Here is a 25,843-nt window from a genome sequence, read left to right as displayed (position 1 = left end):
CCACCCCGCAGGTCGGAGGGACGGCTAGAGTGACCTGGTCACCCAGGGCAATTAGGCTCTGAAAGAAAACCTATCATTGAGGATATGATAAAATCATTGCTGCTGATGAGAGGCCTTATGAAGAGCAGAATGCTCTGGCAGATTTCAGAATAGTTATTTCCCCACCCCTACTGAAAGCGCTAGCCACTTTGCTCCTGTACTCATCATGAGACCCTGGAGGTGAAATCCATGCGTGTGAGGATGCTCTCCCGGTGACTGCGAGCCGGGGAGATTTTTCTCTAAGGCTTGTGCACTCTGAACCGCCAGCAATTTGTTAACTGTGGATTGGGTTTTCCAGCTCCAGCGCTGGTTCCCCAGGAGATGTGTTGCTGCTCCAAGTGGTGATTTGGTGTCTTCCTCAGCTCTCCAGTCTGGGGAAAGAGGGCTGGGAGTGGCTTGCCTGTGACCTTACCGCTGTGGTGCATTTAGAAGAATTGTTGACTTTGGGAAATTGGCACAGGTTTTCACTTGTTAGGAGAACGATGACTTCCCAGCTCTTTATGCCAGCCAGAAGCTAAAAGTCTGCTGTTTTCTTTTTTGTTGTTTTCTTTGCTTCTGGTTTTTGTTTTTGTTTTGTTTGTTTTAATTTGCATTTTTCTTTCTTTTTCATTTTAATTAATTAAGTTTATTGTTACATTTTAGGTACATAGTATGATATCATCCATCATTGGGAATTTGTACCTTCACATGATGTATCTTGGTTCTTATTTTTTTCCTCATTCCCCTGCCCGCCCTTCAACCCCTCCACCCTTCCCTATTTACAAAGACTTTGTTTCCATTTTTTCTTTTTCTTGTATTTATTTCTTTCTCTTCTTTCCTTTCCCTTACACCTCCCACTTCCCCTTCCCCTTTGGACCTTTTAAAATTTGTTTACAATTTTTTTAAATTTCCCAATTTATGTTATTGTTTTATTATTCTACTATAGTTTCTATCCCTTCTCTTATTGTATCTAATACTCTAGTTTCTCTTCAGATCATATAAATCTTTCACCTTTTATTGTATCTAATCCACTTAAGTGTACTTGCTTTTATTACACTTCATTTTTCAAAGTTTTATATTTATAGAAAAATTGTGTTCCCATACACTCTCACCCAGTTCCCCTATTCATAAGATATTATATTATAGCATATTTCCCACAATTAGTGAACCAATGTCTATACATTAACTAAAATTCACACTTTCTTCAGAGTTCCTTTTTACCTATTGTCCTTTTCTTTACTAGGATGCTATCTAGGACACCATACAGCATCTAGTCATCATATGTTAGTCTTCCTTTGTTTTTGACAGGTGTTCAGACTTTACTTGCTTTTGGTGACCTTGATGAGGAAGTACCGGTTGGTATTTTATAGAATGTCTCCTAATAGGGATTTGTCTGATGTTTCTTTCATGATTGGACTTAGGTTTCAGGTAGAGGGAGGAGAAAGCAAGGATACATATTGTTATAATGACTTTTCTCTGTTGCTGTTGTTCTTTACCACCAAGCTAAAATAGTGCTTACCAGGTAACTCTACTGTAAAATTATTATCTGCCCACCTTTTCCATACTATAATATTTTAAAAGATATAGTCATGTTAAGCCTATACTAAAGAATAAGTAGTTATGCTCCACCTCTATAATAATATATGCTTATTTATATAAGTAATTTGGGAATTTTTCTGCACAGACTTGTCTCAACCCTTGTTTGTTATTTATTCAGTCATTTATTTGTATCATTATGGACTCATGAAAAGATATTTTATATTTTGAGTTAAAATGTAATATGATTTTATTTGTTACTCAAATTGTTTCTTCTTTCATCATTGGAAACATTTCCTTTGACTTCTGTGTCTCTTTGACATATCTGTTTCTTTATTTGATTGTTTTGAATACTTCCTTATATTCTAACACTGTTAGATATGGCTAGTGTGTTACAGCTTGTATCTAGATGTCCCCTCAAAGCCTCATGTGGTTGTAGGTGATGCTTTTCAGAGGTGGCTGGATCTAGAGTGTGTGACCCTTGGGAGTGTGTGATGCTAGGAACAAAGGTGTGATTATTAAATTAGTCCATTGATTGGTTTGGCATAGTACTAGGAGTGGATAATGGGAAGGCCTCCCTGGGTGAGAGTGCTACTCCCCCTAAGGACAGGTAGCCTAGACAGAATATAAGGGACAGAAAGAGGGCTGTTGGGGTCACTTGTTGCTCACTGCTTTTTGACTCCTTCCTGTCTGTTCTGCGAAGCCCCTCTGCCATCCCACCCTGTCTTAGAGCCAGACAACTATGAATTGAAACCTCTACAAACTCTGAGCTACAATAAAACATCCCTCCTTTAACTTGGGGTGTTGTATATTTTGGTCTCAGCTATAAAAAAAAGTGGCTAAGATATAGTACTTAAACAGTTCCTCCTCCAGGCCCAGAATAAACCATTTCTGCAATGAACCCTGGTTTCTTTTACTGGAGAATAATATTTGAAGTCAAGATCTAGATGACAAATATGCTTACAGAGCTACTAAAAGATTGTTCCTCATTGGCCCTTTCATCCGACAGAGTATGGAAATATATGTTGTCTATTTTAATACATGTATGCGTACATATCTATTAATAATACTGTCTATAATCATCTGTACTTTAAGGAGCTAATAATGAGTACACACTGACTTCCAGCTGTAATCCATAACCACATGAATCATATTAGCCTCCTCTCTCGCTTGTCTGTAATTCCTAATCTAACAGAGAGAACTCCTACTCCCATCCTCAGCCACTCACTTACTAATTCTTCAACTCCAGTATACATAGATGCATAAGAACAGCAGAATTGTTAACCAGTTCTCTCATGAGTAACAAGTTTTTCAACTACAGAAGAACGTTTATATATAATTTATTTTCCCTTTTTATAGACAAGTTCTTGCTATGGAGCCAGGCCAGTCTTGAACACACTATGTAGGCCAAGCTGGCCTCTGACTCACAGCAATCCTCCGGGAAGGATTTTTTCCTTTCACCCTCTGAGCAGATTATTTCATGTTTCTGGCACAGTTAGATTGTTTTGCTAAGTGTATCCTAGGATTCCCCAACCTAACCTGGCTTCTGTTAATTTGTGTAGTCTAAGACTAACTGGCGCTGTAACATTCCATGGATTTTGGTAAACACATGAAGTGAAGTATCCATGGTTATAATGTCATACAGGACACTTTAACCACACTACAGACCTCTCCAGTGCTCCACTGGCCCAACCCTTTCTGTGCCCCCACTTTCTTAAAAATGGAAAGACCTTGATGTCTTCCTATCTCCTACAAAATTTTCTCTTCCGTACACATATGAATGCCACCATACCTTTTTACTCTACCATCTTTCAGTTAGCACTGTGCATTGAAAATTCATGATGTCTTTTTTGTGATCATCTTAACAACTAAATAATATTCTACTTTATGAGTATACCAAATTTGTCAGTATTTTCTCATGGCCTGTGGATGCTGGTGATACCTCACACTGTGTTTTGGAGTATAAGACCAAGCTGGCAGAGGTGGGCATGCACTGGCTCCTGTCTGACAGGGCCCTGCTCTGTGCAACTGGCTTTGTTCTGTCATTCCAGAGCCAGTGGGCAGAGACTGGATGGGCCAGCGCTACATGGAAAAGATGTCTTTATATGATGACTTGAGAGTGGAAATTAGTACCTCAAAAACAAGGCTGGTCCCAATGTTTCAAACTTCTGTGGCCTCATCTTCAGATACAGAAGCACCTCTCACTCGTTCAGAGAGCCAAAGGACAAAGCAAAGCACTGCCCTTTCCCCTAGTCATTGACTAAAGTGAGACGACTTCTCAGATGACCAGCAAATCATGGATGAGATGCCACCACCAGTCACAGCAGGCCTGGAGGACCCATTCCCAGGGGGTTTCCTGGTAGAAAGGCTCAGATTCCCTTAGGTGAGCAAGAAAAATCCCATTTCCCAATGATTACGAGAAACTAGTGAAGCATCCAAGAGAGTTGGTGAGACAGAGGGAAATAGAACAGAGGGGAAAGAGACCTAACGACAGACTGGTGGATTTTCAAGGTGACCAGTTCCAGATTCTGATGAAGAGAAAGGAGAAAAAGAACACAGGAGGAGCTACAATCAGCCCCACTACTTTCCTGGCAGAGAGAGACAGAGGAGTTACTCTGAGATTTTCCACAAGAAGATAACTCAAAACCTTGATCACAGTCTCCTAAAGCTCCTATTCTTTTCCTAGTGGAAGAGGCACAGGATAGATGGATCTTCATCAGGGATGGACAACTCTTCTACTAACATGGGTGGCACAGTGGTACATAAGAGCATGCAGAAGTGTAGCATTTTGGAGCTGCAAGTTCTGGGGAAACAGAAGCCGGGGTTGAGCCCCACACTGTCTGTAGAGAAGATCAGAAAACAGGGGAGCAGGATCACTATGGGTGATGCCACATGGATCCTGATGAGTCTCAGAATACATCCAAGAAGTCAGATTCAATGAATTCTGAATTAACTGAAATACTTAAGTGTCCTACTAAAGTGGTCCTACTGAGGATCATAGTTTGTGCAAGAGAAATGAAGGCAGTTGAAATTAAGGGAAAATGTGAAAAATATGGCCAAGTTGGAACACCTGTGATATTCAAAATTCTGGTACCCCTGCTGATGAAGAAGTATGGATATTTTTAGAATTTGAGAGATTTAATCAGCAAATAAAGCTGTTGTTGATCTGAATATGAGGTGTTTTGGTGGATGGGTGGTAAATGTATGTTTTGGACAATCTGAATATATTTGGGGTCTTGAATTTGGACAAACAAGTTTGATTTTAAGAACTACAATCATCTCCAATGGTCCTTAAACAAGTAGGGATCGAGCAAAGAGAGGAAAGCTGTTGTACACTGAGACTGCTAGAGGGGCTTCTGAGATGTACATTGATCCCCGTAACATTTCATGTTTTTTAAACATGCAAATCTTGAAAGAATAAAAAAGACCAACCTATTCCTTTAATAAAGTAAAGAGACAAATAAAGGAGGGAGAGAGAAAATTCGGACACCAAAGAATAGCATTCTTTAATTCAGAAAGGCATCAAATTTTGATTTTGTTAGTTCATTGCTCCGTAGGAAGGCAGACATAAAGTAAGAACAGTCTTATGATCTGAAAGGTTTCTTAACATGGCTTGGCATTATTTGCTGTACTTAGTTTGTATACATTCTTAAATACCCACACTTTATGACCAGTACATGCAAACTGTGTCTAACTTTGATTTCTTTGCTTACAACAAGACAAAATTTTTGTCATATATGAAAGACAGAAAAGTCTTGCATAGCTCATGATGAACAAAAACTTATTTCAAAAAGTCTATTTCCTACCTCTTTACTATGGTGCTAGCCATATGATAAAATAACTTCCCAGTATGCTTGACTCAAGTTTGGTTTATCAAAAGCCATTCTAGAAAAATGTGCTTTTGTGATAATTTTTCAATCAGTGGAATTCACTAGTAATCCATATTTGACAAATTTGGCACAAAAATAAAGTTATTTTCCCCATAAATTACTTAAAGTGAGTCAGTGTACACCAGAAGAATCTTCTAAAGTTCCACTCAGATCAGACTCAGATTGAAAACCTGTGAGAAATTTACCCACTTTTCCACTAAGCAGCTTGTAAAAACACAAAATGTGACATACTTTCCTTCCTGTACCGTGGTTAACCAACTTTTCTTTTTTCCCAGAACACAGGTCTAATTCTTGACTCTAATACTTCTTATCACAGACTAAAGCAATGCTTGCTGTGTCCTTTCCCTGCTCCCATTTTGCACTGACATTTACTGTTATATAGAAGTGCTACACTTCTGTATTAAAGCCACAAGAAAAGGAAAGGACCTACGGGCCTACTTTCCCAAATGACCACGGTAGTTTCCAAAGCAATTTTTCCCAGTGTAGAAGATTTTAGAGTCATCTTTAACCAAAGAAGTGTATTTCTTTCCCATGGACTTTCAAAACAGAATTAATAGGAAATCCTGCATTTGCACAAGCTGATCTTCAACATGATAATTCTAGAATGTGATGAGAAATAAGCAGTATCAGCTGAATCAGAACTGGCTTGCAAGCCCTTCCTCTTCAACAGTATGGTGAAATAAATGCACTGCAGAATGTATAAGTATTCATGTGCCTCTGTCTGAAAATTTGCTGAAGCAAACCACAAGAAACAGCCTAAATTTTTTTTTTTGGTTTCTTACTTATAAAATACAATATTCTTGTCTGTGCAGTTTTACAATTTATATTTTAAGTTTAAATAAAAATTATCATGATAATAACTGCACAAAAGCAGAAAAGGAGTAAAGAAACATAGAAAGACTAAGAGGATGAGCTATACCCAGGAAAACTAGTTTCCAGTGTCAACTCTGCCTCTGAAAGGCACTTGACCACAGGCATCTGAATTTCTACCTTATCTGTATGCCTAATAACTATTCTGGAATCACATTCAGTAGATGGTAGTCAGGATTGCTCTTATGCTTGAAAAAGTTGCTACACGCTGCCTTACATGTGACTTTCATGAAAAGCCCACTGGGTGCTTGTCAGTTCACAGAATTAACAGAAAGCAGAGCCCACCTAGAAATATTTTTATAATTGGTTATTTCTTTCTTTCCCTCAAAGCTTCCTTACCTCACCCTTTCTCCTCAAAATGATTCATTCTGTAGATGAATCAGAACTTTACTTAAGTGTTAGTTCTATTCAAAATCACTTGTCTCTATTCTCCCAATCACACACAAACACACAGGCACACACACACACACACACACACACGCACACGGGATTAAAATCACTGAGGGCCATTTATCATACAGTAGATACTGTTTACTTTAGAGTATGGGAAGTAAGCAGCAGCAACACCAGAACAAAGAAAATGTGGACCTTAATGGACAGTGAATAAAATATAGCATGACTGAAAGGCTGGAAGCACTATGATACAAATATAATTAATAGGGAAAGGAGTGCTAAGGTGATAAATATTTGGAATATGCAGTGAGGAATCATGTGACAAAATCTATAGCAGGAGAATTCTTTTCCCAACCCTAATTTTTTGGATTTTTAGATATTTGTAATGACAAAGCTATAGGATCCTAACTGTTCTAGCCTTGTCATCAATGCTCAGCCAAAATGAAAATTGAGTTGAGCTAAAAAGAATGAGATCCCACCCATTTTAAGTGTCTATAAAAAATATCACATTACTAATCTTCCTCAGCACCCTTGTCAATCCCATCTTTTCATAGTTCTCATGAAATTTAATGCTTTATATTAAATTTTATACTTCTTGGTTTATTGTCACTACAGATGTGAGAAAAGTCTAATGGTCATCTTTATTTATAACTCTTTAAAGACTTGAACAGAAACACTCAAAATCACCTACTATTATGGCTCCCTAGAGGATACTGAGCTAAAGCAAATAGTTTTGTATCTTATCAAATTAACCCGTGGAAAGTAGACCAGATAATTATATTCTGTCACTCCCTATTCATACCTGAATCTGAAAGTTTCTCAATTTTTCATATGGATAATCTAGAAAATAAACATTCCTGACTTCACAGGCAGCCTTAGAATGAGCAGGCATTTGTATTGGTTATATTATTTAACTTCCACAACTTCTCCTTAGAATTTGCGGTGCTATGGTCAAAAAATGATTTAAGAAGCAAAAAAGGATGTAAAAATTTAAATGTCATTGTTCCTTGTGAAATGGGCTGTCAGTTTCACAATTTATGTGCATATTCCCACCAAACTGGGTGGAGCTGCTCTAGAAGAGTATTATATCTGTGAAATAAGCTAACTTTAAAAAGCATCACAAGCCATCAGAAGCGACTCTCTTCTTCTTCCACAGCACGATGAAGGCCAGGGATGAATTTCAAGAGTTGTTTCCGAACACTTCCCCTTCTGCTCTTGCGAGGCAGAGTCCCAAATATGCTCGAGTAACTGTTCTCCCATAACGGGGACATGGATCCACTGCTGGTCGTGCTGATGCTCCGGTTCCGCCTTGAAGAGGACCTTCTCATAAAATCGTCCCCCTCCTTGAAGACAAAGCATTCATCGTCAGTACTGGTCTGCCGGCTGAAGGCCCCCCTGCTCGAGTCAACAGACACACAGGTCTGGCAGCCGTCCTCGCTGTCCATTGTCATGGAGCTCAGCCAGCTCCTGCAGCTGCTCTCACTGGACAACCGATTCCATTCTGGAAGGGCTGGGCCTGGGCCAGGCAGGGATCCCAAAATAGCCAACTCATCCACGTCCATGGTTTCCAAACTTGGGCTGTTACCAGCATCGCCTAGAATAGAGAACAAAGTGTATTGTGGAATGGATCTGAGCATTAGTCCCTACAAACAAATACGCCAAAATGGATCTTTAAAAAAAACAGAAGAAAAAGTAGAAAAACATTTTCCTCTGACTTTTCACTTGTACGAGCCAGGGACTTTTTAAGCTCATTTGAAAAATTCTGTATTAGGGTTTTCCAAACTGTTGTTCATGGAATGAATAGCTGACAAGGAAGGGTTCTGTGGCTATGAAAATTATGTTAGAATAAATAAGATGTTTTATGTTAGAACTACATTCGGAATGTACCTCAAAGGTCCAGATGAGCACTATCAAGAGACAGTGCAAGTCTAAGGGGTAGAACTTACTAGTATGTTTTAGGTCAAAAGAAGGGGATACCTTGGTACTGAATTGTGGAATCCTCGTCTCTTCTTTTCTTTTGCCTCCCAGTCATAAAGAGAGCAATTTTTTTCTGCCGAGCCATGATTTGCTGCCACCAGCCCAAAGTCATGGAATGAACCCATCACGGGCTGAACTTTCAACACTGGGGGCCACAATAACACTTTTCTCTTTATGAGGTGATTTATCTCAGGTTATAGTGACAGAAAACTAATGTACTTTATACGTGAACCAGTTCAACCCAGCTCACCGGATGCTAATGTGACGTGTGGATATCCAAATAATCATTTCTTAGATTTAGAACCTAGAATTTATGATTCTAGAACATTTAGTAAAATTTTCATAGAAATTTTAAAACAAATCCTTGGGGAAATGTTGTCTCAATGATTATCTCCATTCAGTCCCCTATTTTTAGTTATGAACAATTTTTAATTATAAAATTATATAAAGTCATTTGAAATGTGTGGCAAACACACTTATAAATCAGAGCATTGAAAGGTATTTATAACAGAAGGGATTTATGAAATCAAATATATCTCCCAGTTTCAATATTCCAAGTTTTATCTTGGAATACTTAAATACTTGGAATACATTATAATGGTACTGTACTTGGAAAACATCTCTGCCCTAAAATACATAATAATTTATTTGAAGAAATTTAATTTTGTCTACTTGGCTGAACTTTTTCTCAAATTCTCATGACCTATATCTGGGCTTTCCACACCCAACTCTGAATCACTCATCAATTTCCTGCTCATAATACCACTTGCTTCAACACTATCTGAATTGACTGGTGTGCTGCTAAAACAAAGAAATGTATTTGTAATACTGGCCTTAGAAAATGTGAATTTGAGTCAAGAAAGGTAACAGAACAGTAAGCACTCAAAAATGCTTTTATTTTGTAATAATTATTGTTACTTTTCTTCACCTTTGTCCTTGGTTAACAATATAAAAAGATACTGTTTATTTTCCAGTTGATCTGTGAGATTGAATTTGGCTAGTCCTTCAAGGACCAGGCATATTTTATTTTTAGATAATACAACCTACTTTATTTCATGTTACAATGAGCTGATAAATTTCCTTTGTTTGGAGAGCACTTGCCTTGTAGACTCTCAAGCCCTGGGTGATTAATCTAGTTCCAGAAAATGACAACTAATAACCTTCCTCAATCCCTCAAAAGAATGCAAAGCAATGACCTTATGAAAATCCTGACCTTAAAACTGTGTCCCTATGGGGCCATTCCACAAGAAACAGAACTGCCTGCATTCATTGTACCAGTTAGGACAGTCCAGAAATGGAGGCAAAGGTTTCTTAAACACACATATGTCTATAGAACCCAGGAAGTGGCTGAATTAGCAAGATGCAAAGAAGGTTTCATATGTATATATCTGTAAGAAACCTCAGAGCCCAGGAAATCAATCATGAATTCTTAAAAATATTAACTGAAAAATATAAAATACTTTCAAACACATCTTTTAAAAAGATTTTATGCAAATACTTAAGCTAGAAATTAGTATATAATTAAATAGTAAATTGTATCTTTTTAGAATATATAAGATACTCCAAAAATTCTATAGCAAAAAAAAAAAACAACTATATACAACCCAATTAAAGAAGGATAATAGATCTAAGTAGACACATCTCAAAAGAAGACATATGGATGGCCAAAAAGTACATAAAAATGCCCAGCATCATTAATCATCAGGGAACTGTAAATCAAAACTATGATGATATATCACCTGGCTCCGAAAAGAATGGCTTTTATCAAAAAGAAAAAAGTTAATAAAACCTGGTGAGGATGAGAAGTCAACCCCAGCATATTATTAGTAGAAATGTAAATTAGTACAGACACTATGAAGAACATATAAAGTTTTCTCAAAAAATTAAAAGCAGAACTACCATAAGATTCATTAATCCCACAAAAGGGTGTATTTCCAAAAGAAATAGAATCAGTCTTTTTATTGAATGTTTATTGCAGTACTGTTCAGATTAGCTAAAAAAGGGAAATACTCTATCAACTGTCAAATGGATAAAGGAAATATAGCATAATTACACTACAGAATACTATTCAGCCATTTAAAAAAATGAAACCTCGTCTTTGCAACAATGAGGATACAACCAGAGATCACTGTACAGAGCAAAATAAGTCAGGTACAGAAAGACAACTACTGCACCATCTCAAGCATATGTGAATCTAAAAATCTTGATCTTACACAAGTTGAGAGGAGAACGGTAGATACCAGAAGCTGGGGACAGCAGAAGAAAGGATGGACAGAAAAGAATGCTCAGTGGATACCAAGTTACAGTTAGAGAACAGCAAGATCTGGTGTGCTTTTTTGGCCAGTAGGGTAATTACGAGTAACAGTAGTGTAATATGTGTTTCCACAAGCTAGAAGAAAGGAATGTTTGAACCACAAAAAAGATAAATGTTTGAAAAGATAGCTATTTAACATGATTTAAACATTAAAATGTACACATGTATTAATACATCAATGTATATGTTTTATGTACAATTTTATCGCTTTGATGTGCCTGTTAAAAGAATTATTTCTTCTCTGTAAATAGTAATCATCACTTTTAACAGACACTCTAGGTTATAGAGATTTCGACTTAGTGTTATCTAAAGAAGACATAACCTACATCTCACACCCACATAGCTAGTGACTTCAGCCATTTCTTTCTACATGAAAGTTCATTCCTCAGGTTACATCAGTCACACAGCAAATAGCACATCAACAAACCTGAAACTCAGCCCTTTCCCTCAGAAAGCGTGCGGCGGCAAAAGCTGTGGATTTACTGTTAAGGCTTACACATATCTAACTTGGTCTTGAGCCCCGAGCAAAAGGATTTCTCTTCATAAATGTAATGGGTGAGAATTCCACCTAAGAAGTATGTAAATTTTCCCTCATCCCACAGCTTTGGAAATCTAACAACCCATAGCTGTGCTCACTTTCAAGAGTTTAATTCAGTTACTGAAGTGGAAGGAAATTCAAGCAATATTTCTGACTCTTCTTCGGAAATCTACAGACACGTCTTACAAGTGCATGCTCGTGCTTTCATGTGCATGTATGTTCCATGACTTCATTTGCTCCTCCAAATGCATAGGCCACTTAATAGATCATGCCAAAGACACACAGACTGGCATCTTTGACTGGTACTAGACAAATTTTCATTGCAACAAAAATAATCTTAAAACACCTTAGAGACAGAAATACAAAAAAAAAAAATGAAATGTGCATGTGGTTTCTGAGCAGGAAGTCATATTACCATGAAGCAGGCGCTGTTCCTGTAACTGCAGTGACTTGAACTCCACCCATTTTTTCTTCAAGGTTTGCTGTGATAGAGAAGAAAAAAAAAAGTTCTAATCATTAGGAAACCTCCAAGAAGACAACAGTTTAATTCTAAATGTTGAGATTTTATAATTAAAAGTTTCTTCTTTCTTTTTATACTACCAGCTCCTCTTAATTTAAAAGATTTTTGCTCTATTAAGACAACACTGGTAATGCTATTTTCTCAAGGCATAATCCAGCAGCATCAAACATATTCTATTAAAACACAAGAGAAACTGTAAGATGAATATATTTTTGTTTAAAAATTACAGAACCTGATTGTTTAGGTTTGTGAGAAGTTTTAATTGTATGTACAAGGACCTGCAGGCTAATAGTATTCCCCCAAGTGCAGAGTGGAGTTGATAACAGAACCTAAGCCCTAATAGTTAGTTTCATGACGAGTCCATGAATAAAAATGTATAACACTTTTAGAATGTTGACATTTAGAATGATAACCATACCTTACTAGATGCTGAAAAAGTATCCTACAATTCTGGGACACTAAAAGCTTTTGTCTGCACTTTTATTTATTGTCCAGAGAGAGAGAGAGAGAGACAGCATGGTTGGCCAGGCCTCACACGCAAGACAGCAATGGAAATTGAAAGCAAAACAGGCAGAAGCAGAAGATATCTGACAAGACAGTGTCACAGGCTACCTTTTTCTCCCCATCTCTGTCCTCTACTTTACTCCTTCCTCTGCCATTCCAGGGGCCCAACAGCAAGCCCAGCAAGTAGGTTTAAGTCAGATTTGCCATGCACATGTATTTTAAAGTAAAGAAAGCTAGATGAAAATAAGCAATCCTTCAGAGAAGCAACCCAGAAGGAGGAGATAATGGCTAAAAAGGAGAAAGAAAAAAAAAGATACATTTGAAAAGGAAAGGCCAAAGGGAAAGAAATTAATAAAATTATAAAAACATCATTGAATGCATAAGAGAAAAATGAGTCATTCCTCAGTGGTCAAAAACTGAACAATAGCTGAGCAAAAATTTTCCAGTTCTTCATAAGAGCTATTCTTATGGCTGCCAAAGTAGTATTCGAACAACAAGCTAAAATAATAAAATGTTTGGCTCAAGTAATTTCTTAACCTTTTTAAACCATCGTACAGTTTAGACACAGCTTCTGTTACCTTTGTAAATCCATGGTTATGTGAAAGTCAGAACCAGAAAGCCAGAGTATAGGACCAGCAGGGGCTGGCACATATACCAACACCTTTCTGCTCTCTGAAAGAGATTTATCATCTAGCAGGGCATAGAGTCCAGTAGAAAAGCCTAAGGATGATTTGACAAAAGACACTAAATATAGAACAGGAATATGATACTTCTTCTCTTAATATTAAAAAAATGCAAAGTCAAAGCTTGCCAAATAGTTTTGTAAGCATAAAGATTTTAAATAGCTAATTTGTTGATCTGGCCCGGTCATCTAGCATCATCATCACTTACACAAAGAAAATGCCAGACAAAAGAGTAGATATGTCAAAATGACTAAGAGTTTTTAGTTCGTCATGAAGTTAGTTTCCTTATTTTCTTCAGCCTGTTTCTTTCCATGTTACTGATAGCATAATTGTATATATGAACAATTATAAGATCTCCTCAAAACATGCAAATTAAAGCACATATGAGATAAAACCACGTTGGGCCACATCACCTACCTGGGTCTAGCTCAGTGCCTGCTACACAGCATATGAAATAACGGTTGGATATTGTTTGAAAAAATACACAAAAGATGACTTTCTGAAACAGACTTCATCTATCAAACATTGGATTGGTTCAATACACATTTCCAGTGTCTTCATTTGACATGAGACATACAACTAAACTTTCCCATGGCACTTTAGTATTTTCATTGCACTTTCGCAGAAAATATGCTATTTAATTTCTATAATTTCCCTTAAAAGTTATGGAATAGAAAATAGTTTCAATGTAGCAACTATTTCTCAAGGGCTACAAACTTATTAAGCAGCAGACTAAAAGCTAGACTAAAAACTTGCTTTCTCAGCTAGCTCATTCAAGATGTGGTTTTCATTTTAAACACTAGAATCATAGGTTAGAAAAAAGGGAATCCCTGTAACTGTGACTCAGAAGGGACTACTGTTTCTAAAGAAGAGCTTTTGGTCCCACAGAAAGTCTCTGGGGTAATAGAATGTTCACATACCAAGTAAAAAGTAAATGCCACTACACAGAGGGGAAACTAGTCTGACAACGATTATAGGTCAGGCCAAGATATTGCAGATGAGATGATCTGGGACTCTCCATAATTTCAAAATTAGAAGTGACACAGAAATGCGAGAAGTAAGCAGCAATGAACCTCAAGGTCTATTAGACCTAAAAAAAGCAGAAAGAGGTACCCAAGAATTTGAATCCTATGGCAATATAGGTTTAAATGCACCTATTTGAGGCAGGGGATTGAGGGAGTCAAGTTTCCTGCTTGAGAAATCAGTCTTGGCTGAAATTGCTGCACTAAGAATAGGAAGCTGGAAAAGCTACATCTGCTGGCATTCAGAGAGACAGAAGCACCTAAGTGCATCCTTATTACCTGAGGCAAACCATACACTGATTCTCCAGGAAAAACATACAAGCTGCCAAGTCTGACTCTGGCTAGGAAAGCTTGAAATGCTGTGTAGATAGAATTGTTCAGCTCTCACAATGAGCTGGAGATGAGAGAGCCACTCAAGGGACAGAGGCAATCTACACTCTAAACACCCATAGATGTTGAGGGACAGCAATAACAATAAAACTCATAAGCAATACATGAATTCTCTCCAAGGAAAGTCAGGAAACAAGAAAGTATCCATAGAAAAAATTAAAGTAATAATAGTCATAATCTTTTCAGAGAGAATAAAATCCATACTTATGAGAACAAAAAATAAAACATGAGCAAATAGACACGAAGTACTTCTTGACAATAAAAAAAATGTATTTGCAAAGCTGAAAAAAGAATACATTCTATACAGAACACAGATAACAAAAATGTCAATGAAGATATTCCTAAGCAACATAAATCAAGAATATGCCTAACAGAAATTCTAGAAGATGACATAAAGTGCTGGAGAAGATTATTCAAAGAAATTGGCCTGGTGTTCTTCCAAAACTGAAGAAAGTCATGTGTGTTTAGGCCAAAAGAGCTCTGCATATTCTAAGTGGAGTAAATTAATCTGGACCTAATTGCAGTGAAGTGAAACTATGGACCAATGAAGAAAAACAAAATCTTACAAAAGTTTCCAGAGAAAAATATAAAATACTTCCATCAATGCAAACACTATTTTTTCAAAGATTTTTAAATAGAAAACTCTCTAGAGAAGATTATCAAAGGAAAGAATAGTCATAAGAATTACTTTAAGTAAAAACTAGGATATGATTATAGTTTATGTCAGAGATTAAAAAGATGAATGTATAATTTTATGATTAATTTCATGCAACATATTTGAAAATTTGAAAACTTTACCAGAAAATAGCTCACCAAATCTGTTCAAAGAAAGAGACAAAGAAACCTGTATTAGTTTTATAAATCAATAAAGAAATTGAAACCGTGGCTTAAAAGGTTTACCACCAGTAAGAACCTCAACTCTGACCCAGCCATACCTCTGTTGGGTATCTTTCCAAAAGAATTAAAAGAATCATATCACAGTGATATATGCACACCTATGTTTACAGTGGCACAGTTTGTAATAGCTAAAACTTGGAAACAGCCCATTTGTCCATCAGTTGGAAAATGGATAAAGAAGATGTGGTTTTTCTATAAAATGGAATACTACTCAGCCATAAAGAATGAGAAATTAGATTCATTCATAGGAAAATGGATGCAGTTTGAGGATATACTCCTAAGTGAAATATATAAGTCACACATGTGTAAATACTGAATAGTTTCCCTGGTGTGAAAGCCTATAATAGTACACAAGATCCTAATGAGATAATTAACAATGTGAAATAGGAAGAAAAGGGCTAAAGGTGTAGGGAAAGTGGGAAGGGTAGGGGAAAGGAAATAAGGAAAAAGAAAAAAATATGAGAAAATGAAAAAATGGAAATAAAGTGTTTGTAAATGGGGAGGGGAGGAGGGGAGGAAGGGAGGGCAGGGACAAGGGTCAAAAATAAGAACCAAGATCTGTCATGTAAAGGTACAAGATCCCAATAATGAACGTAACTGTACTATGTACCTAAAATGTACCAATAAACTCAATAAAAAGAAAAAGAACCTCAACTCTGCATGATTCAAATGGTATTCCAAAAATTCTACCAGGCAATAAGAGGAAGAGTCCACAATTCATTTAAAAAAAAAGTAAACTTGATACAAAAGCTTAAAAAGATTGAAAAATTAAAATTATACAGCAGTCTAACTGTAGAATGAAACTATTTTCAAAAATCATTAAAATAACAAATCCAAACTGTGAGTATATAAAAATGATTATATATCAGTCCAGTTTATCAAAGTGTGTGGTTTAATATTAGTGAGTTTTTAATGTCATTCACCATACTGACAGACATGATGTCAATCAAATCTCTATGATTTATTTATGAAATTTGACAGTTTGATTCTAAAATTCATATATACTATCAAGAAATCAATAAAAAAAACACTAAGAATAAACTTGCCCAAATGAATATCAAAGCTTATTATAATCTCAGTTTGAGGTAAACAAATTAACCAATGCATTATAATGGGATCCTGCAGGCAAAACCATATATCCATGAAACTCGCTTAAAATAGAGATTTCCCTACAGGTCACTTATGAGAAAAAAAGGCAAAAATAAATGATACTGGATGAATTTGGTGTACACATGAAAAAATAAATAAAACTGAAAATTTTCCCAAACTCATAGTATATACAAAAATTAAATGTGAAAAGGAAAAACTTCATAGCACTTAAAAGAAAAGAAAATGTAGATCAGCAATTAGGAGCCCTCTCATAAACAAAAATACCTGAGGAGTAATATGTTGTTAAGAAAGCAAAACACCAATTTAGAATAATTCAATTACCTAGCAAAACTTTTATAAGGAGCAGAGAAACAAAGACTTTTTGACCAAGATCTAGTTACCATCACTGAAGGAAGTGCTCTGCAAGAATGGAAGTGAACCAGAAATAAGAAATAGAATGCGAGAAACAGCCACGTCACTGGAGCAGATTGAGAAAAACATTCATTATCAGTTTTTTAATTATAAATGAAAATCTAAATATAAAATTTATATTTTATAATTTTTGAAAGAGTTGAAATTCTCTAAAGTCAGAAAAAAGGAAGATGGGCTTTTAAATGGATATTCAAAGCATATCAAAGTCCTCAATGTTCTAGAAGATGATGAATATATTGAATTTTTTTTACAATTATTAGAAAAAAATCTGTGTGCACATTAAAACCTTGGGCAATATTCAAAGTGTAGAAATGGCATTGAACCATGAAATAATGTTTTGTCCAAATGAGTACTCTATTCCATGAGATATAACCTATTTTACATAAAATCTCTAGTTTATTTTCTATATTCCTTTGTTTTTTAGGGAAAGGCTGAAAACATAGTTCAACACTTTTTACAAGATGTTCATCAAAACTAACACTTTTCACAAAAAAAGTAATTTTGTGGCCAGGGATTTAGCTCAGTGGTTCCACCACCTACCTTGTGTTGCAAGGTCCCAAGTTCAATCACTGGTACCAGAAAAAAAAAAAAAAAGTAATTCTGACAGCTTTTAAAACTTAAATATATTATAGAGCACTTTTCACTCCTTTGAAAATGTAATGACAAAATATAGAAACATTTGCTTTAAAATCAAGAATAAGACTACCACTATTTATAATGTACCAACAATCCTAACCAATGCTATAAGCGAAGAAAAATAAATTAGTAGAATAGTTGAACTAAAGGATCAAAATCTTTATAATCTGTGACACTAAGATGTTGGTCTAGAAAACCTAAGGAAATGTATAATATTATTACTAGAATAAAAAAAGCAAGGCCTTACTACTGGATTTAAAAATTTATACAAAAACAATAGCAATAATAAGAAAAAAAGTGTCTTATTACAGCAAGAAAAATTAGAGTGCATATGAATAAATGTAATAAGATGTGAAAATATTCATTACAAAATACTTTAAAGTATATAGAAGACCCGAGTAAAGAAACTAAAATTGTGTGCTCAAAGTAAGAAAAAAAAAAGATTTCAACTGAACTCACTTATTTCATAAAAGCAATTCAATTCCTACCAAAATCCGGACAGAAGTTCTTTTTTGAGGAACTTTTAAAGATTAATTCAAAACATCAGGATCATAAACAAAATAGTGAGTTTCAAAACCTATGTTAATTAAGAAGAAATTAGGATTTGTTAATGAATCGAACATGGAGGAAGAGAACGATACAAGAAAAAACAGAATGAATTGACCTTCTTGGGGTCAATAATTAAATATATACTTAATAAGGAAAACTAATAAATGGCAGCTATTTTAAAGGAAAGTCCAAGTAAGTAACTTGCTTACAGTAAGCCATGAAATCCCTGCTCAGAGTGGCCACTTTACTGCCATGCAGGGGAAGCACTAGGATATGGAGGTCACCTGGAGCCAGGGAAGAAATCTTCAGGGCTATGACTCAGATGCACAAGTGGGGCTCTCAACTTCATGGCTTATGAGACCCTCACCAGCCTAAAAAGTTGAGATTTTTTAAAAAGATCTCCCAAGAGCCCCCCTCAGGAATTTTCACTGAATATTCTATGCTGTGAACGGTCTCTTCAAAATTTCCCCTTCAGAATGTGCTTGCCAAAGAAAATAGATTCAAGGGCAGTCACATGAATACAGAGAGTTGGTCTCTTAACAATGAGGAAAAAGTGTAAGATACAAGAAACAGTGAAAAAGCAAAGTCCCAGCTGTGCCTGCACATTCATGTAACATCTCAGAAGATCATAAAACACCAGCTCCTCCTCTTTTATGTTTTTTCCCCTGACAAAATGTAAATCAAGAGAGATCACAGGTGCATCCATCAAAAGTTCTTCAAGTGATGTGCCTTCCTATTGCCTCTTTGAGTCCCCTAGACACACTGAAGGAGGAAGGAAGAAAATGATGCATACCTGTTTTTAGAATTTGATATTGCTGCAAAGGTAATTGTGTGGCTCTTGATCATGCAGCACTTTAGATTCATCATATTTTATCTTCAAGGGCTGTCTCAATTCTTAATATAGATCTTTATTCTACTATTTACACATTCAAAGATAAAAATGGGCCTCATTGTGTAAATTAAATTACCTTTAAATCCTGCATCTTTGCTTCAAGTTCTTCTTTCCTGAGAAGCATTGATCCATTAAGAGTCTCTATCCTGTTTAAAAGGGGAAAAAAGGTGAGGGGTAAATAACATGAGTGATTCATTTAAACAAGTACCACCTTTATAGAGCACTACACTTGGAACACAAAGTATTCTAAAAATGCAACATAACTGTTACACCCTTCATAGATCTTCAAATATCTGGGTTGAAGCCAAATGTGACAATGTTCAGAAAAAAATTGGAGAAAACTCCCCTGAAAGAGTGAATGAAATGATCCTGGTTAATTTGCAAACTGAAGCTCAGTTCATCAAAGACACTATATATAACAATGGTTACTGTGTACTATGCTCTATTTCTGTGGGTACAAGCTAGAGCTCCTCATTCATTTGGTGAATATTTATTGGGTATCGATTATCTGCCAAACTCTATACTCCATGGTACCAACAAGGCATGCGACAAGAAAAGCAACAGACATGAGGAACTTTCAAAATAGTGGAGTCAGTATGCTATTTCTTGAATCAGAAAAAAAAATCCCTTTCTTACTAGGCTTCTGGGAGTCTTTACTTCTGTAAATTGTCCTATAATTTTGGAAAAAGAACAAATAGAACCAGCAGAACTATAAAGTACTTTCACATGACTCTTCTCAAAACCTTTAGAGTACAAATGTTAATCCTAAAATTAGCAACTGAATTCTTTTATTATGACATAAATGCTTTTCTAAAAATATAAGGTTTGTTGTATCCTGAGTGACTTATTTTGTGAGCTCAAGTTAAAAGACTTTTATTCTGACCACTAGAGTATCAATATGAATGTGATAGTATATTTCAAGTGTGAATCACAGGGATTTTTCAAAATATTGGTTCAAATTCCTTATCTGGTAACTGGTAACTAAGCTGTAACTCTGTTTATGAAGACACACAAAAAAATTTTTTTCAAGGCATGGTAAAAGCACTAAATGTGAAGAACAATTTTCCATGGATTTCTAATAACATCATGTCTGAGACAATGAGATGAAATCAAGCCAGAATTTGGTCTGCTCTCTCATTAAGGCAAACTTGATTTTTGAGCAATAGAGAGGATCCCTTGTCACATGGATCTCTGGCTTGTCCAGCAATAGATAAGGTCTTCACCCAGTTGGAACATGTTTTTCTGACTCTACCCCCACTAGTAATTGCTGTTGGACTCTATATTGCTCTTACTTCTTAGTTCTAGTTTTACTTGCTTGTTTTCAAACAAGACTGCTCCTGTCCCCTGTGGGTCCTGTCCCATAGGACCCACAAAGCTGGACTCAGTTTTCTACCCCCACCACTACCACCACCAGTCATCTTTCAAATCAATTCACATATGGACTCAAAATACACTTTAAAATATCACTAAAGAGCAAATGGCTCTTGGCAGTTTACTGTGAGCAGCTACAACTGAAAAGAACAGATTCTGACGTGGAGAGCAGGTGATCAAATCCAGCCCTCTAATTCACTGTTTGGGTGACCTTAACTAAGTCTTCTATAAGACTTGGGCACTTCATCTGTAAATGGAGTGAAACTAACCCCACAAAGTAGCTGTGAGGAATGAATGAAATAATGTAAGACCCACCTCCATCAGAGTAACGCCTAAACTCCTGGGCATAACTGATGGGCCCATGCTCTGCTCCCAGGCCAATTCTCTGTCTTCATTTCTTGTATTCTGCTTTACCCACCAGCTACCAATTACAGTGGATTCCTCTCTGTTTCTTGAATGTGCTAAGCCCATTTGGAGAGCTCAGAGATCTCCCTTTTTATCTTAAATGCTCTTACAGGTGTTCTGATGATGATCCCTTCCCCCTATTTAGTCTCAGTTCCAATGTCACCTCCTCAGAGCACACTTTAAACATCTGAGGTAAAATGGACACCCTCTTTCTCAGTGCTCTTTTCCACTCCCCGACTGTACTTTCATCCCAGTAGTTATCAAGAACTGGAATATGAAAATTCCTTAATTTTCAGGCATTCTTTAGCCATCTCTTCCCAGTTACTGAGAAGAATCTTTACCTTTGTCTTTCCTGAACCTACCACAGAAATAGAAGCAGTATTTACTCAATAAATACTATTTCATATAATGAGTGAATGTACATGAGTGAATTCCATTTCTCATTACTTATGAAGGTTTTATTGGGTTGTAGGAATGTTCTGGTACCGAGCCAAAGCTGTCTGCTTTATAGAGAGGGCAGTCTCAACCCTGGGTAACAGGAGGTTTCCCTGTCAATCTGTCTCACTGAGACTCTCAATATTTTGCAAAAAGGAAAGGAACCAAGAATTGGAGGTAAGGGAGGGAGAGAAGGGGTGAAAAAAGAATTAGGACATATTGTGTACATGTACGAGGAGTGTAGTTATTATGTACTGCAAGTATGTATTAATAAAAATAAATGAAAAAAAGCTCTTGGGGAAAAGTCCCTCAAATCTCTTGTTGAGGAGATTAGTATCTTTTAAGTTGAGTCTGGTGCATGTGTGTATGTGTTTCAAAGTAGAGAGGAGTGAGCAAACTATAGTAAAAATCTTTGTTTCCAACAAATGGAACAATAGAAATGAAAAATGACTGGGTTGTGGCATCAAAGGGAAAAAAATCTCAGTTCTGTGACCTTTTATTTGTTTTAGCTGCAAAATTATATCAACCATGGAAACTGCACCCATTTCTATCAGTCCAAAAGAAATCTGTGGCAGTTTAACCGAATCTGATATTAAAAATACTTTAGTAAATCCTGCCCCTCACACAAAAGTCTTGTGGCTATGGATCCCACTGACTTTAACTACTGACAGTATGTTCAAGTTTGAGAAAACTTTGAAAAACAAAAGGAAGAGATAAAAATATCTTTGCCCACCCCTAAGCTTGACTATGACTGCCCTTCTTGTTATGAACAAAAAGCCCTTTCATCAGCTCTGCAGGCAGAGGCGGGAGCACCTCTGCATCCTCGGAAGACTAAATGGATAGTTACCTTAGCAGGTTTCCTGACGATCTGATCAGGTCAACCACTTGTTTGTGGGAAAAGCCTTCTGTGCTCACTCCATTGATATTTGCAAGGACATCACCTGGGAAACGCCAAGAAAAATAAGTGTTACATTGGTTAAAACAGAGTGCTGTGTTGATTTAAAATCGGTGTTTATATTGGTTGGTTACATAATCCCTCCTGACTCACAAATGAAACAAGCTCCAAACCCTAGAAACATTCAAGAAAATCCAAGCCAACAATTGTGTCCCAATTCTCACTGCCTTCCAATTTTCCTTCCTTGCTACATAAATGGTCCATAACAGGAGCAGAGTTAGGTTACCGGCTTGCAGTCCAGAGCAGTGAGCTGGACTGTCCTCCTGTACTTTGCAAATCAGAGTGCATACTTCCAAGGAGCCAAAGTTCTGGTTCTGGAGCCTGTACGTCTATAACATTTAAGAAAATACAGAGTTACTACTCAAGAACACTCAAAATACGTTTGTCAAAACATATAATCATGTGGATTACCATTAAGTGGTTTAATATGTGAGAGCAAAGGATAAGTTGGAACGTCTTTCCTGACCATAAAATTCCATCAAAGGCACAAGTTTTGCAATTGGACCAGTCTGCAGCTGACTCTACTTGTAAAATATCATCTGGCATGAGAAAGTAGGATGAGAGTAGCTCAAGATTTTCAAGCCTAAGAGATTACCTGGTGTTATCATTTACATAGTAAAAAAAATTAAAATTTTTATTTCCCAATAGGATAAAACAGTGGCTGGCCAAAAGCAAGGAAAAAAGCTTTAGCGATTCTCACAAACTGAAACATTCATTATAGGAGAGGATGAAATGGTGCACACACAGCAAGGGAGCTATGCCAACAATGATTATTTTAAATCAGTTCTGCAAGCGGTGATAATCTGTTCTACATTTATTCCAAAGTACTCTAATTGACTCAATCACTTTCATTTCTGAGCTCTCCACTGTGCCTGACCCAAATTCTCACTGGTTCACCAGTCACCAACTACATTAGAAGTTTTGCTTCACCTCCTACCTGAATTTAACACAAGCAGTTTGGTGGTGGTAAGTTTTCATTTTTCACATGGTATCAAAATGCTGAATAAATATTCACTAGATTCAAGGTACCAGTGACTCCAAAAAACACATTTTTTAATACTTTTGAAATGAGACCTAGTTTCATTGAGAATGAAGATCAGTGTTCAGCATCATTTTCATCTTTATTTTTTATTGTTTTTGATTTGTTTGCTGGTTTTTGTTTTGTTTTGTTTTGTTTTTTGAGACAGGGTCTCACTATGTAATTGATAATGACCTGGAACTACTATGTAGCCCAGGCTGGTCTTGAACTCACAGTGGTCCTCCTGCTTCAGTCTCCCAAGTGCTGGGATTACAGGAGTACACCACCACACCCGGCAACATTGAGTATTTAAAACATCTGATTTCTAAAACTAAGTCATATTACTGTTTTTTTGGTGTAGAAATTACTGTCTGATAGTCATTCCTTTTCATTCTATCAACCCTGAGTCAGTCATGTGCAAGTAACTTTTAGAAACGTGGGTCTGTCAACCTAAGGGATTTCTCCTCAATCTACAAGGTAGGCAGAGTCCCCATGTCTTAAAGATAGAAGGACTTTCAAAGATCGTGTAATACATTGTCCTGTGTATCAAAGCCCTTTGCTGGGTCTCACTACGAATGGGTCTCACTAACACAAGGGTCTCACTACAGCCCAGAACATTCTAGAAATGAAGTCTGGTGTAGTTCATGGGATTCATTAACCAAATATATGACCCTCTCTGAAAACCACTCCTCTAATAGTTCTCATAGGGTTGAGGATCTGCCCTCCATGCCCAGTCACCAGAGAGAGAACAGTGCAGGGGAAGAACACTGATTTATAAACCAGGCATACGTTCACAAGAGTTATAAGTTTGAGGGCCAGGGATTTAGCTCAGCGGTTCCCCCTGCTGCCTTGCAGGCACAAGGTCCCAAGTTCAGTCCTCCGTACCAAAAAAAGAAAGAATTATAAGTTTGAGACTAGCGATAAGGAAAGACAGAAGCCCCAAAGTTACAGAAAGAAATATCTAACGTGTGTTCTTCTCATAAGCAGTGTAAAACTAGCACCAATGGGCAACCAGAGGGGAGGGTAGATCTGGTCTCTTCTAATTCGTCATCCACTTGGTAGACTAGGACATAAATACGGATTCACACAGGATGCACAACCTGAGTACATGAAGTCCTATCTGGCCTGTAAAATACCCCCTAAACATTCACCCTATTTGTTGACTTCCTGTTTCACTGAGATAACACATGCATGAGATGAAGCTACTAGCTCATGTTAATCTACGAATGTTCAGTACTCTGTGGCCTATTGTATTTACCGTATTTTCAATAGCAACTGCTGCACATCTCTGAGAATTTTGCTCATGTAAAAAGAAGTGGTCACAAAATACATAATGCTTCTGTAACAAGATAGTGTATTGTGTGAACAGGAAATAGTATTGAACTTCTACAATATGATAGATTTTACCAATTTTTATGGCAAATATAAATTTCATCAAATATAAAAATACTAGATTTTTTAAAAGTATAAGTTATCTTCTTTTCTTCTATAACCTTTTCCTGATGCATATCATTTTTTTCTTTACTTATAAAGCATGTTTTACTGAGAAGCTTCCTGTTCCTGATCTTAAAATACGCACTTTCAATTGTGGGGTTGATATCACACCAAAGTTTTCTGCAAGCAGCACAAAAAACTAAAATCTAAAATCTGAAGTATAGTATAAGAATATGATTATGCAAAACACATCTAAAAGGAATGCATAAATGTTACGGGAAAAAGTAACATTTAAAGGATCACTGTTACACTGTAATTAGATTAGATTTCATTTGACCTAATTCATTACCTTTACAAATACAGTCATGAAAAATGCAAACATTTAATAAAAAATAAAATTTTTTGGTATTTACACTGAAGACCATAAGGACTATTAAAAATTTCACCCATCATTAAGCAATCTTCAAGTAGAACCAAAGTTTCAAGTGTTCCAAATAATAATTATAAAATATTGTCATTAGAAATAAAATTATACATTTCTCATCTCAATAACAGCTTCTGTATCAAAAGTAACTGTACCTATATATATAAATATATGCATTCCACATACACAATTTCAAATATTTCTATAATCCCAAAAGTTTAGAATATGATATATAGCATGATAATATAATTATACAAAGCACATCCAAAATGCAAATATGTAAAGCACACATCTGTGCAAACTACTTCCCTCTCTTAATTAAGACTTGGTCAAAATCAAGCATTTCTCATCAGTCTGTGCTTAAGGAAGACCTCAGTCCATGGAGCTGAGACTATCTCAGACGTAATATTTTGTCAGTGTCACTGGAAAATTTTCTTTCTTCTATAGTACTCAACCCACTGGAAAACTACCCCCAAAGCCATACACTAGTTTCGTTATTCTTTGTTAAGTGTTCCAACTATTTTCCTTGGATATCGGAGAGATCTGAAAACTGCCAACCTGAATTTCAAATCCAAATGTTCCATTGTCCTGTTTTTCCACAGTTACAAGCTTTCTGTAATAAAAGGAAAAAACATCAAACTGCATAAGAAC

The 25,843-nt window shown here is 36.3% G+C and overlaps 1 protein-coding gene and 1 pseudogene across 5 annotated transcripts in view; one reads left to right on the top strand and one right to left on the bottom strand.

Annotated features, from left to right (window-relative positions):
- The first annotated feature begins 4,018 nt into the window (after positions 1-4,018).
- Positions 4,019-5,148, top strand: LOC104850057 (annotated as a pseudogene).
- A 1,111-nt stretch (positions 5,149-6,259) lies between these two features.
- Cytip (cytohesin 1 interacting protein) overlaps positions 6,260-25,843 on the bottom strand; it is an 81,465-nt gene continuing 61,881 nt past the window's right edge. For all 5 annotated transcript variants that reach the window (XM_010606774.2, XM_010606775.2, XM_010606771.2 and 2 more), the window contains 6 exons: positions 25,751-25,805; positions 22,543-22,645; positions 22,209-22,302; positions 19,227-19,296; positions 11,952-12,018; positions 6,260-8,301 (listed from right to left, as the gene is read on the bottom strand). In XM_010606774.2, coding sequence (XP_010605076.1) covers positions 7,835-8,301; positions 11,952-12,018; positions 19,227-19,296; positions 22,209-22,302; positions 22,543-22,645; positions 25,751-25,805 — 856 coding nt within the window. In that variant the 3' untranslated portion in view covers positions 6,260-7,834. The remainder of the gene's footprint in view (positions 8,302-11,951; positions 12,019-19,226; positions 19,297-22,208; positions 22,303-22,542; positions 22,646-25,750; positions 25,806-25,843) is intronic.

The sequence above is a fragment of the Fukomys damarensis genome, unplaced genomic scaffold (assembly GCF_012274545.1).
Source record: "Fukomys damarensis isolate Sample0158 unplaced genomic scaffold, DMR_v1.0_HiC HiC_scaffold_26, whole genome shotgun sequence".
Classification (NCBI taxonomy): Eukaryota; Metazoa; Chordata; class Mammalia; order Rodentia; family Bathyergidae; genus Fukomys; species Fukomys damarensis.
The sequence above is the reverse complement of the archived record's forward strand: the minus strand, read 5'-3'. Positions and strand labels throughout refer to the sequence as shown.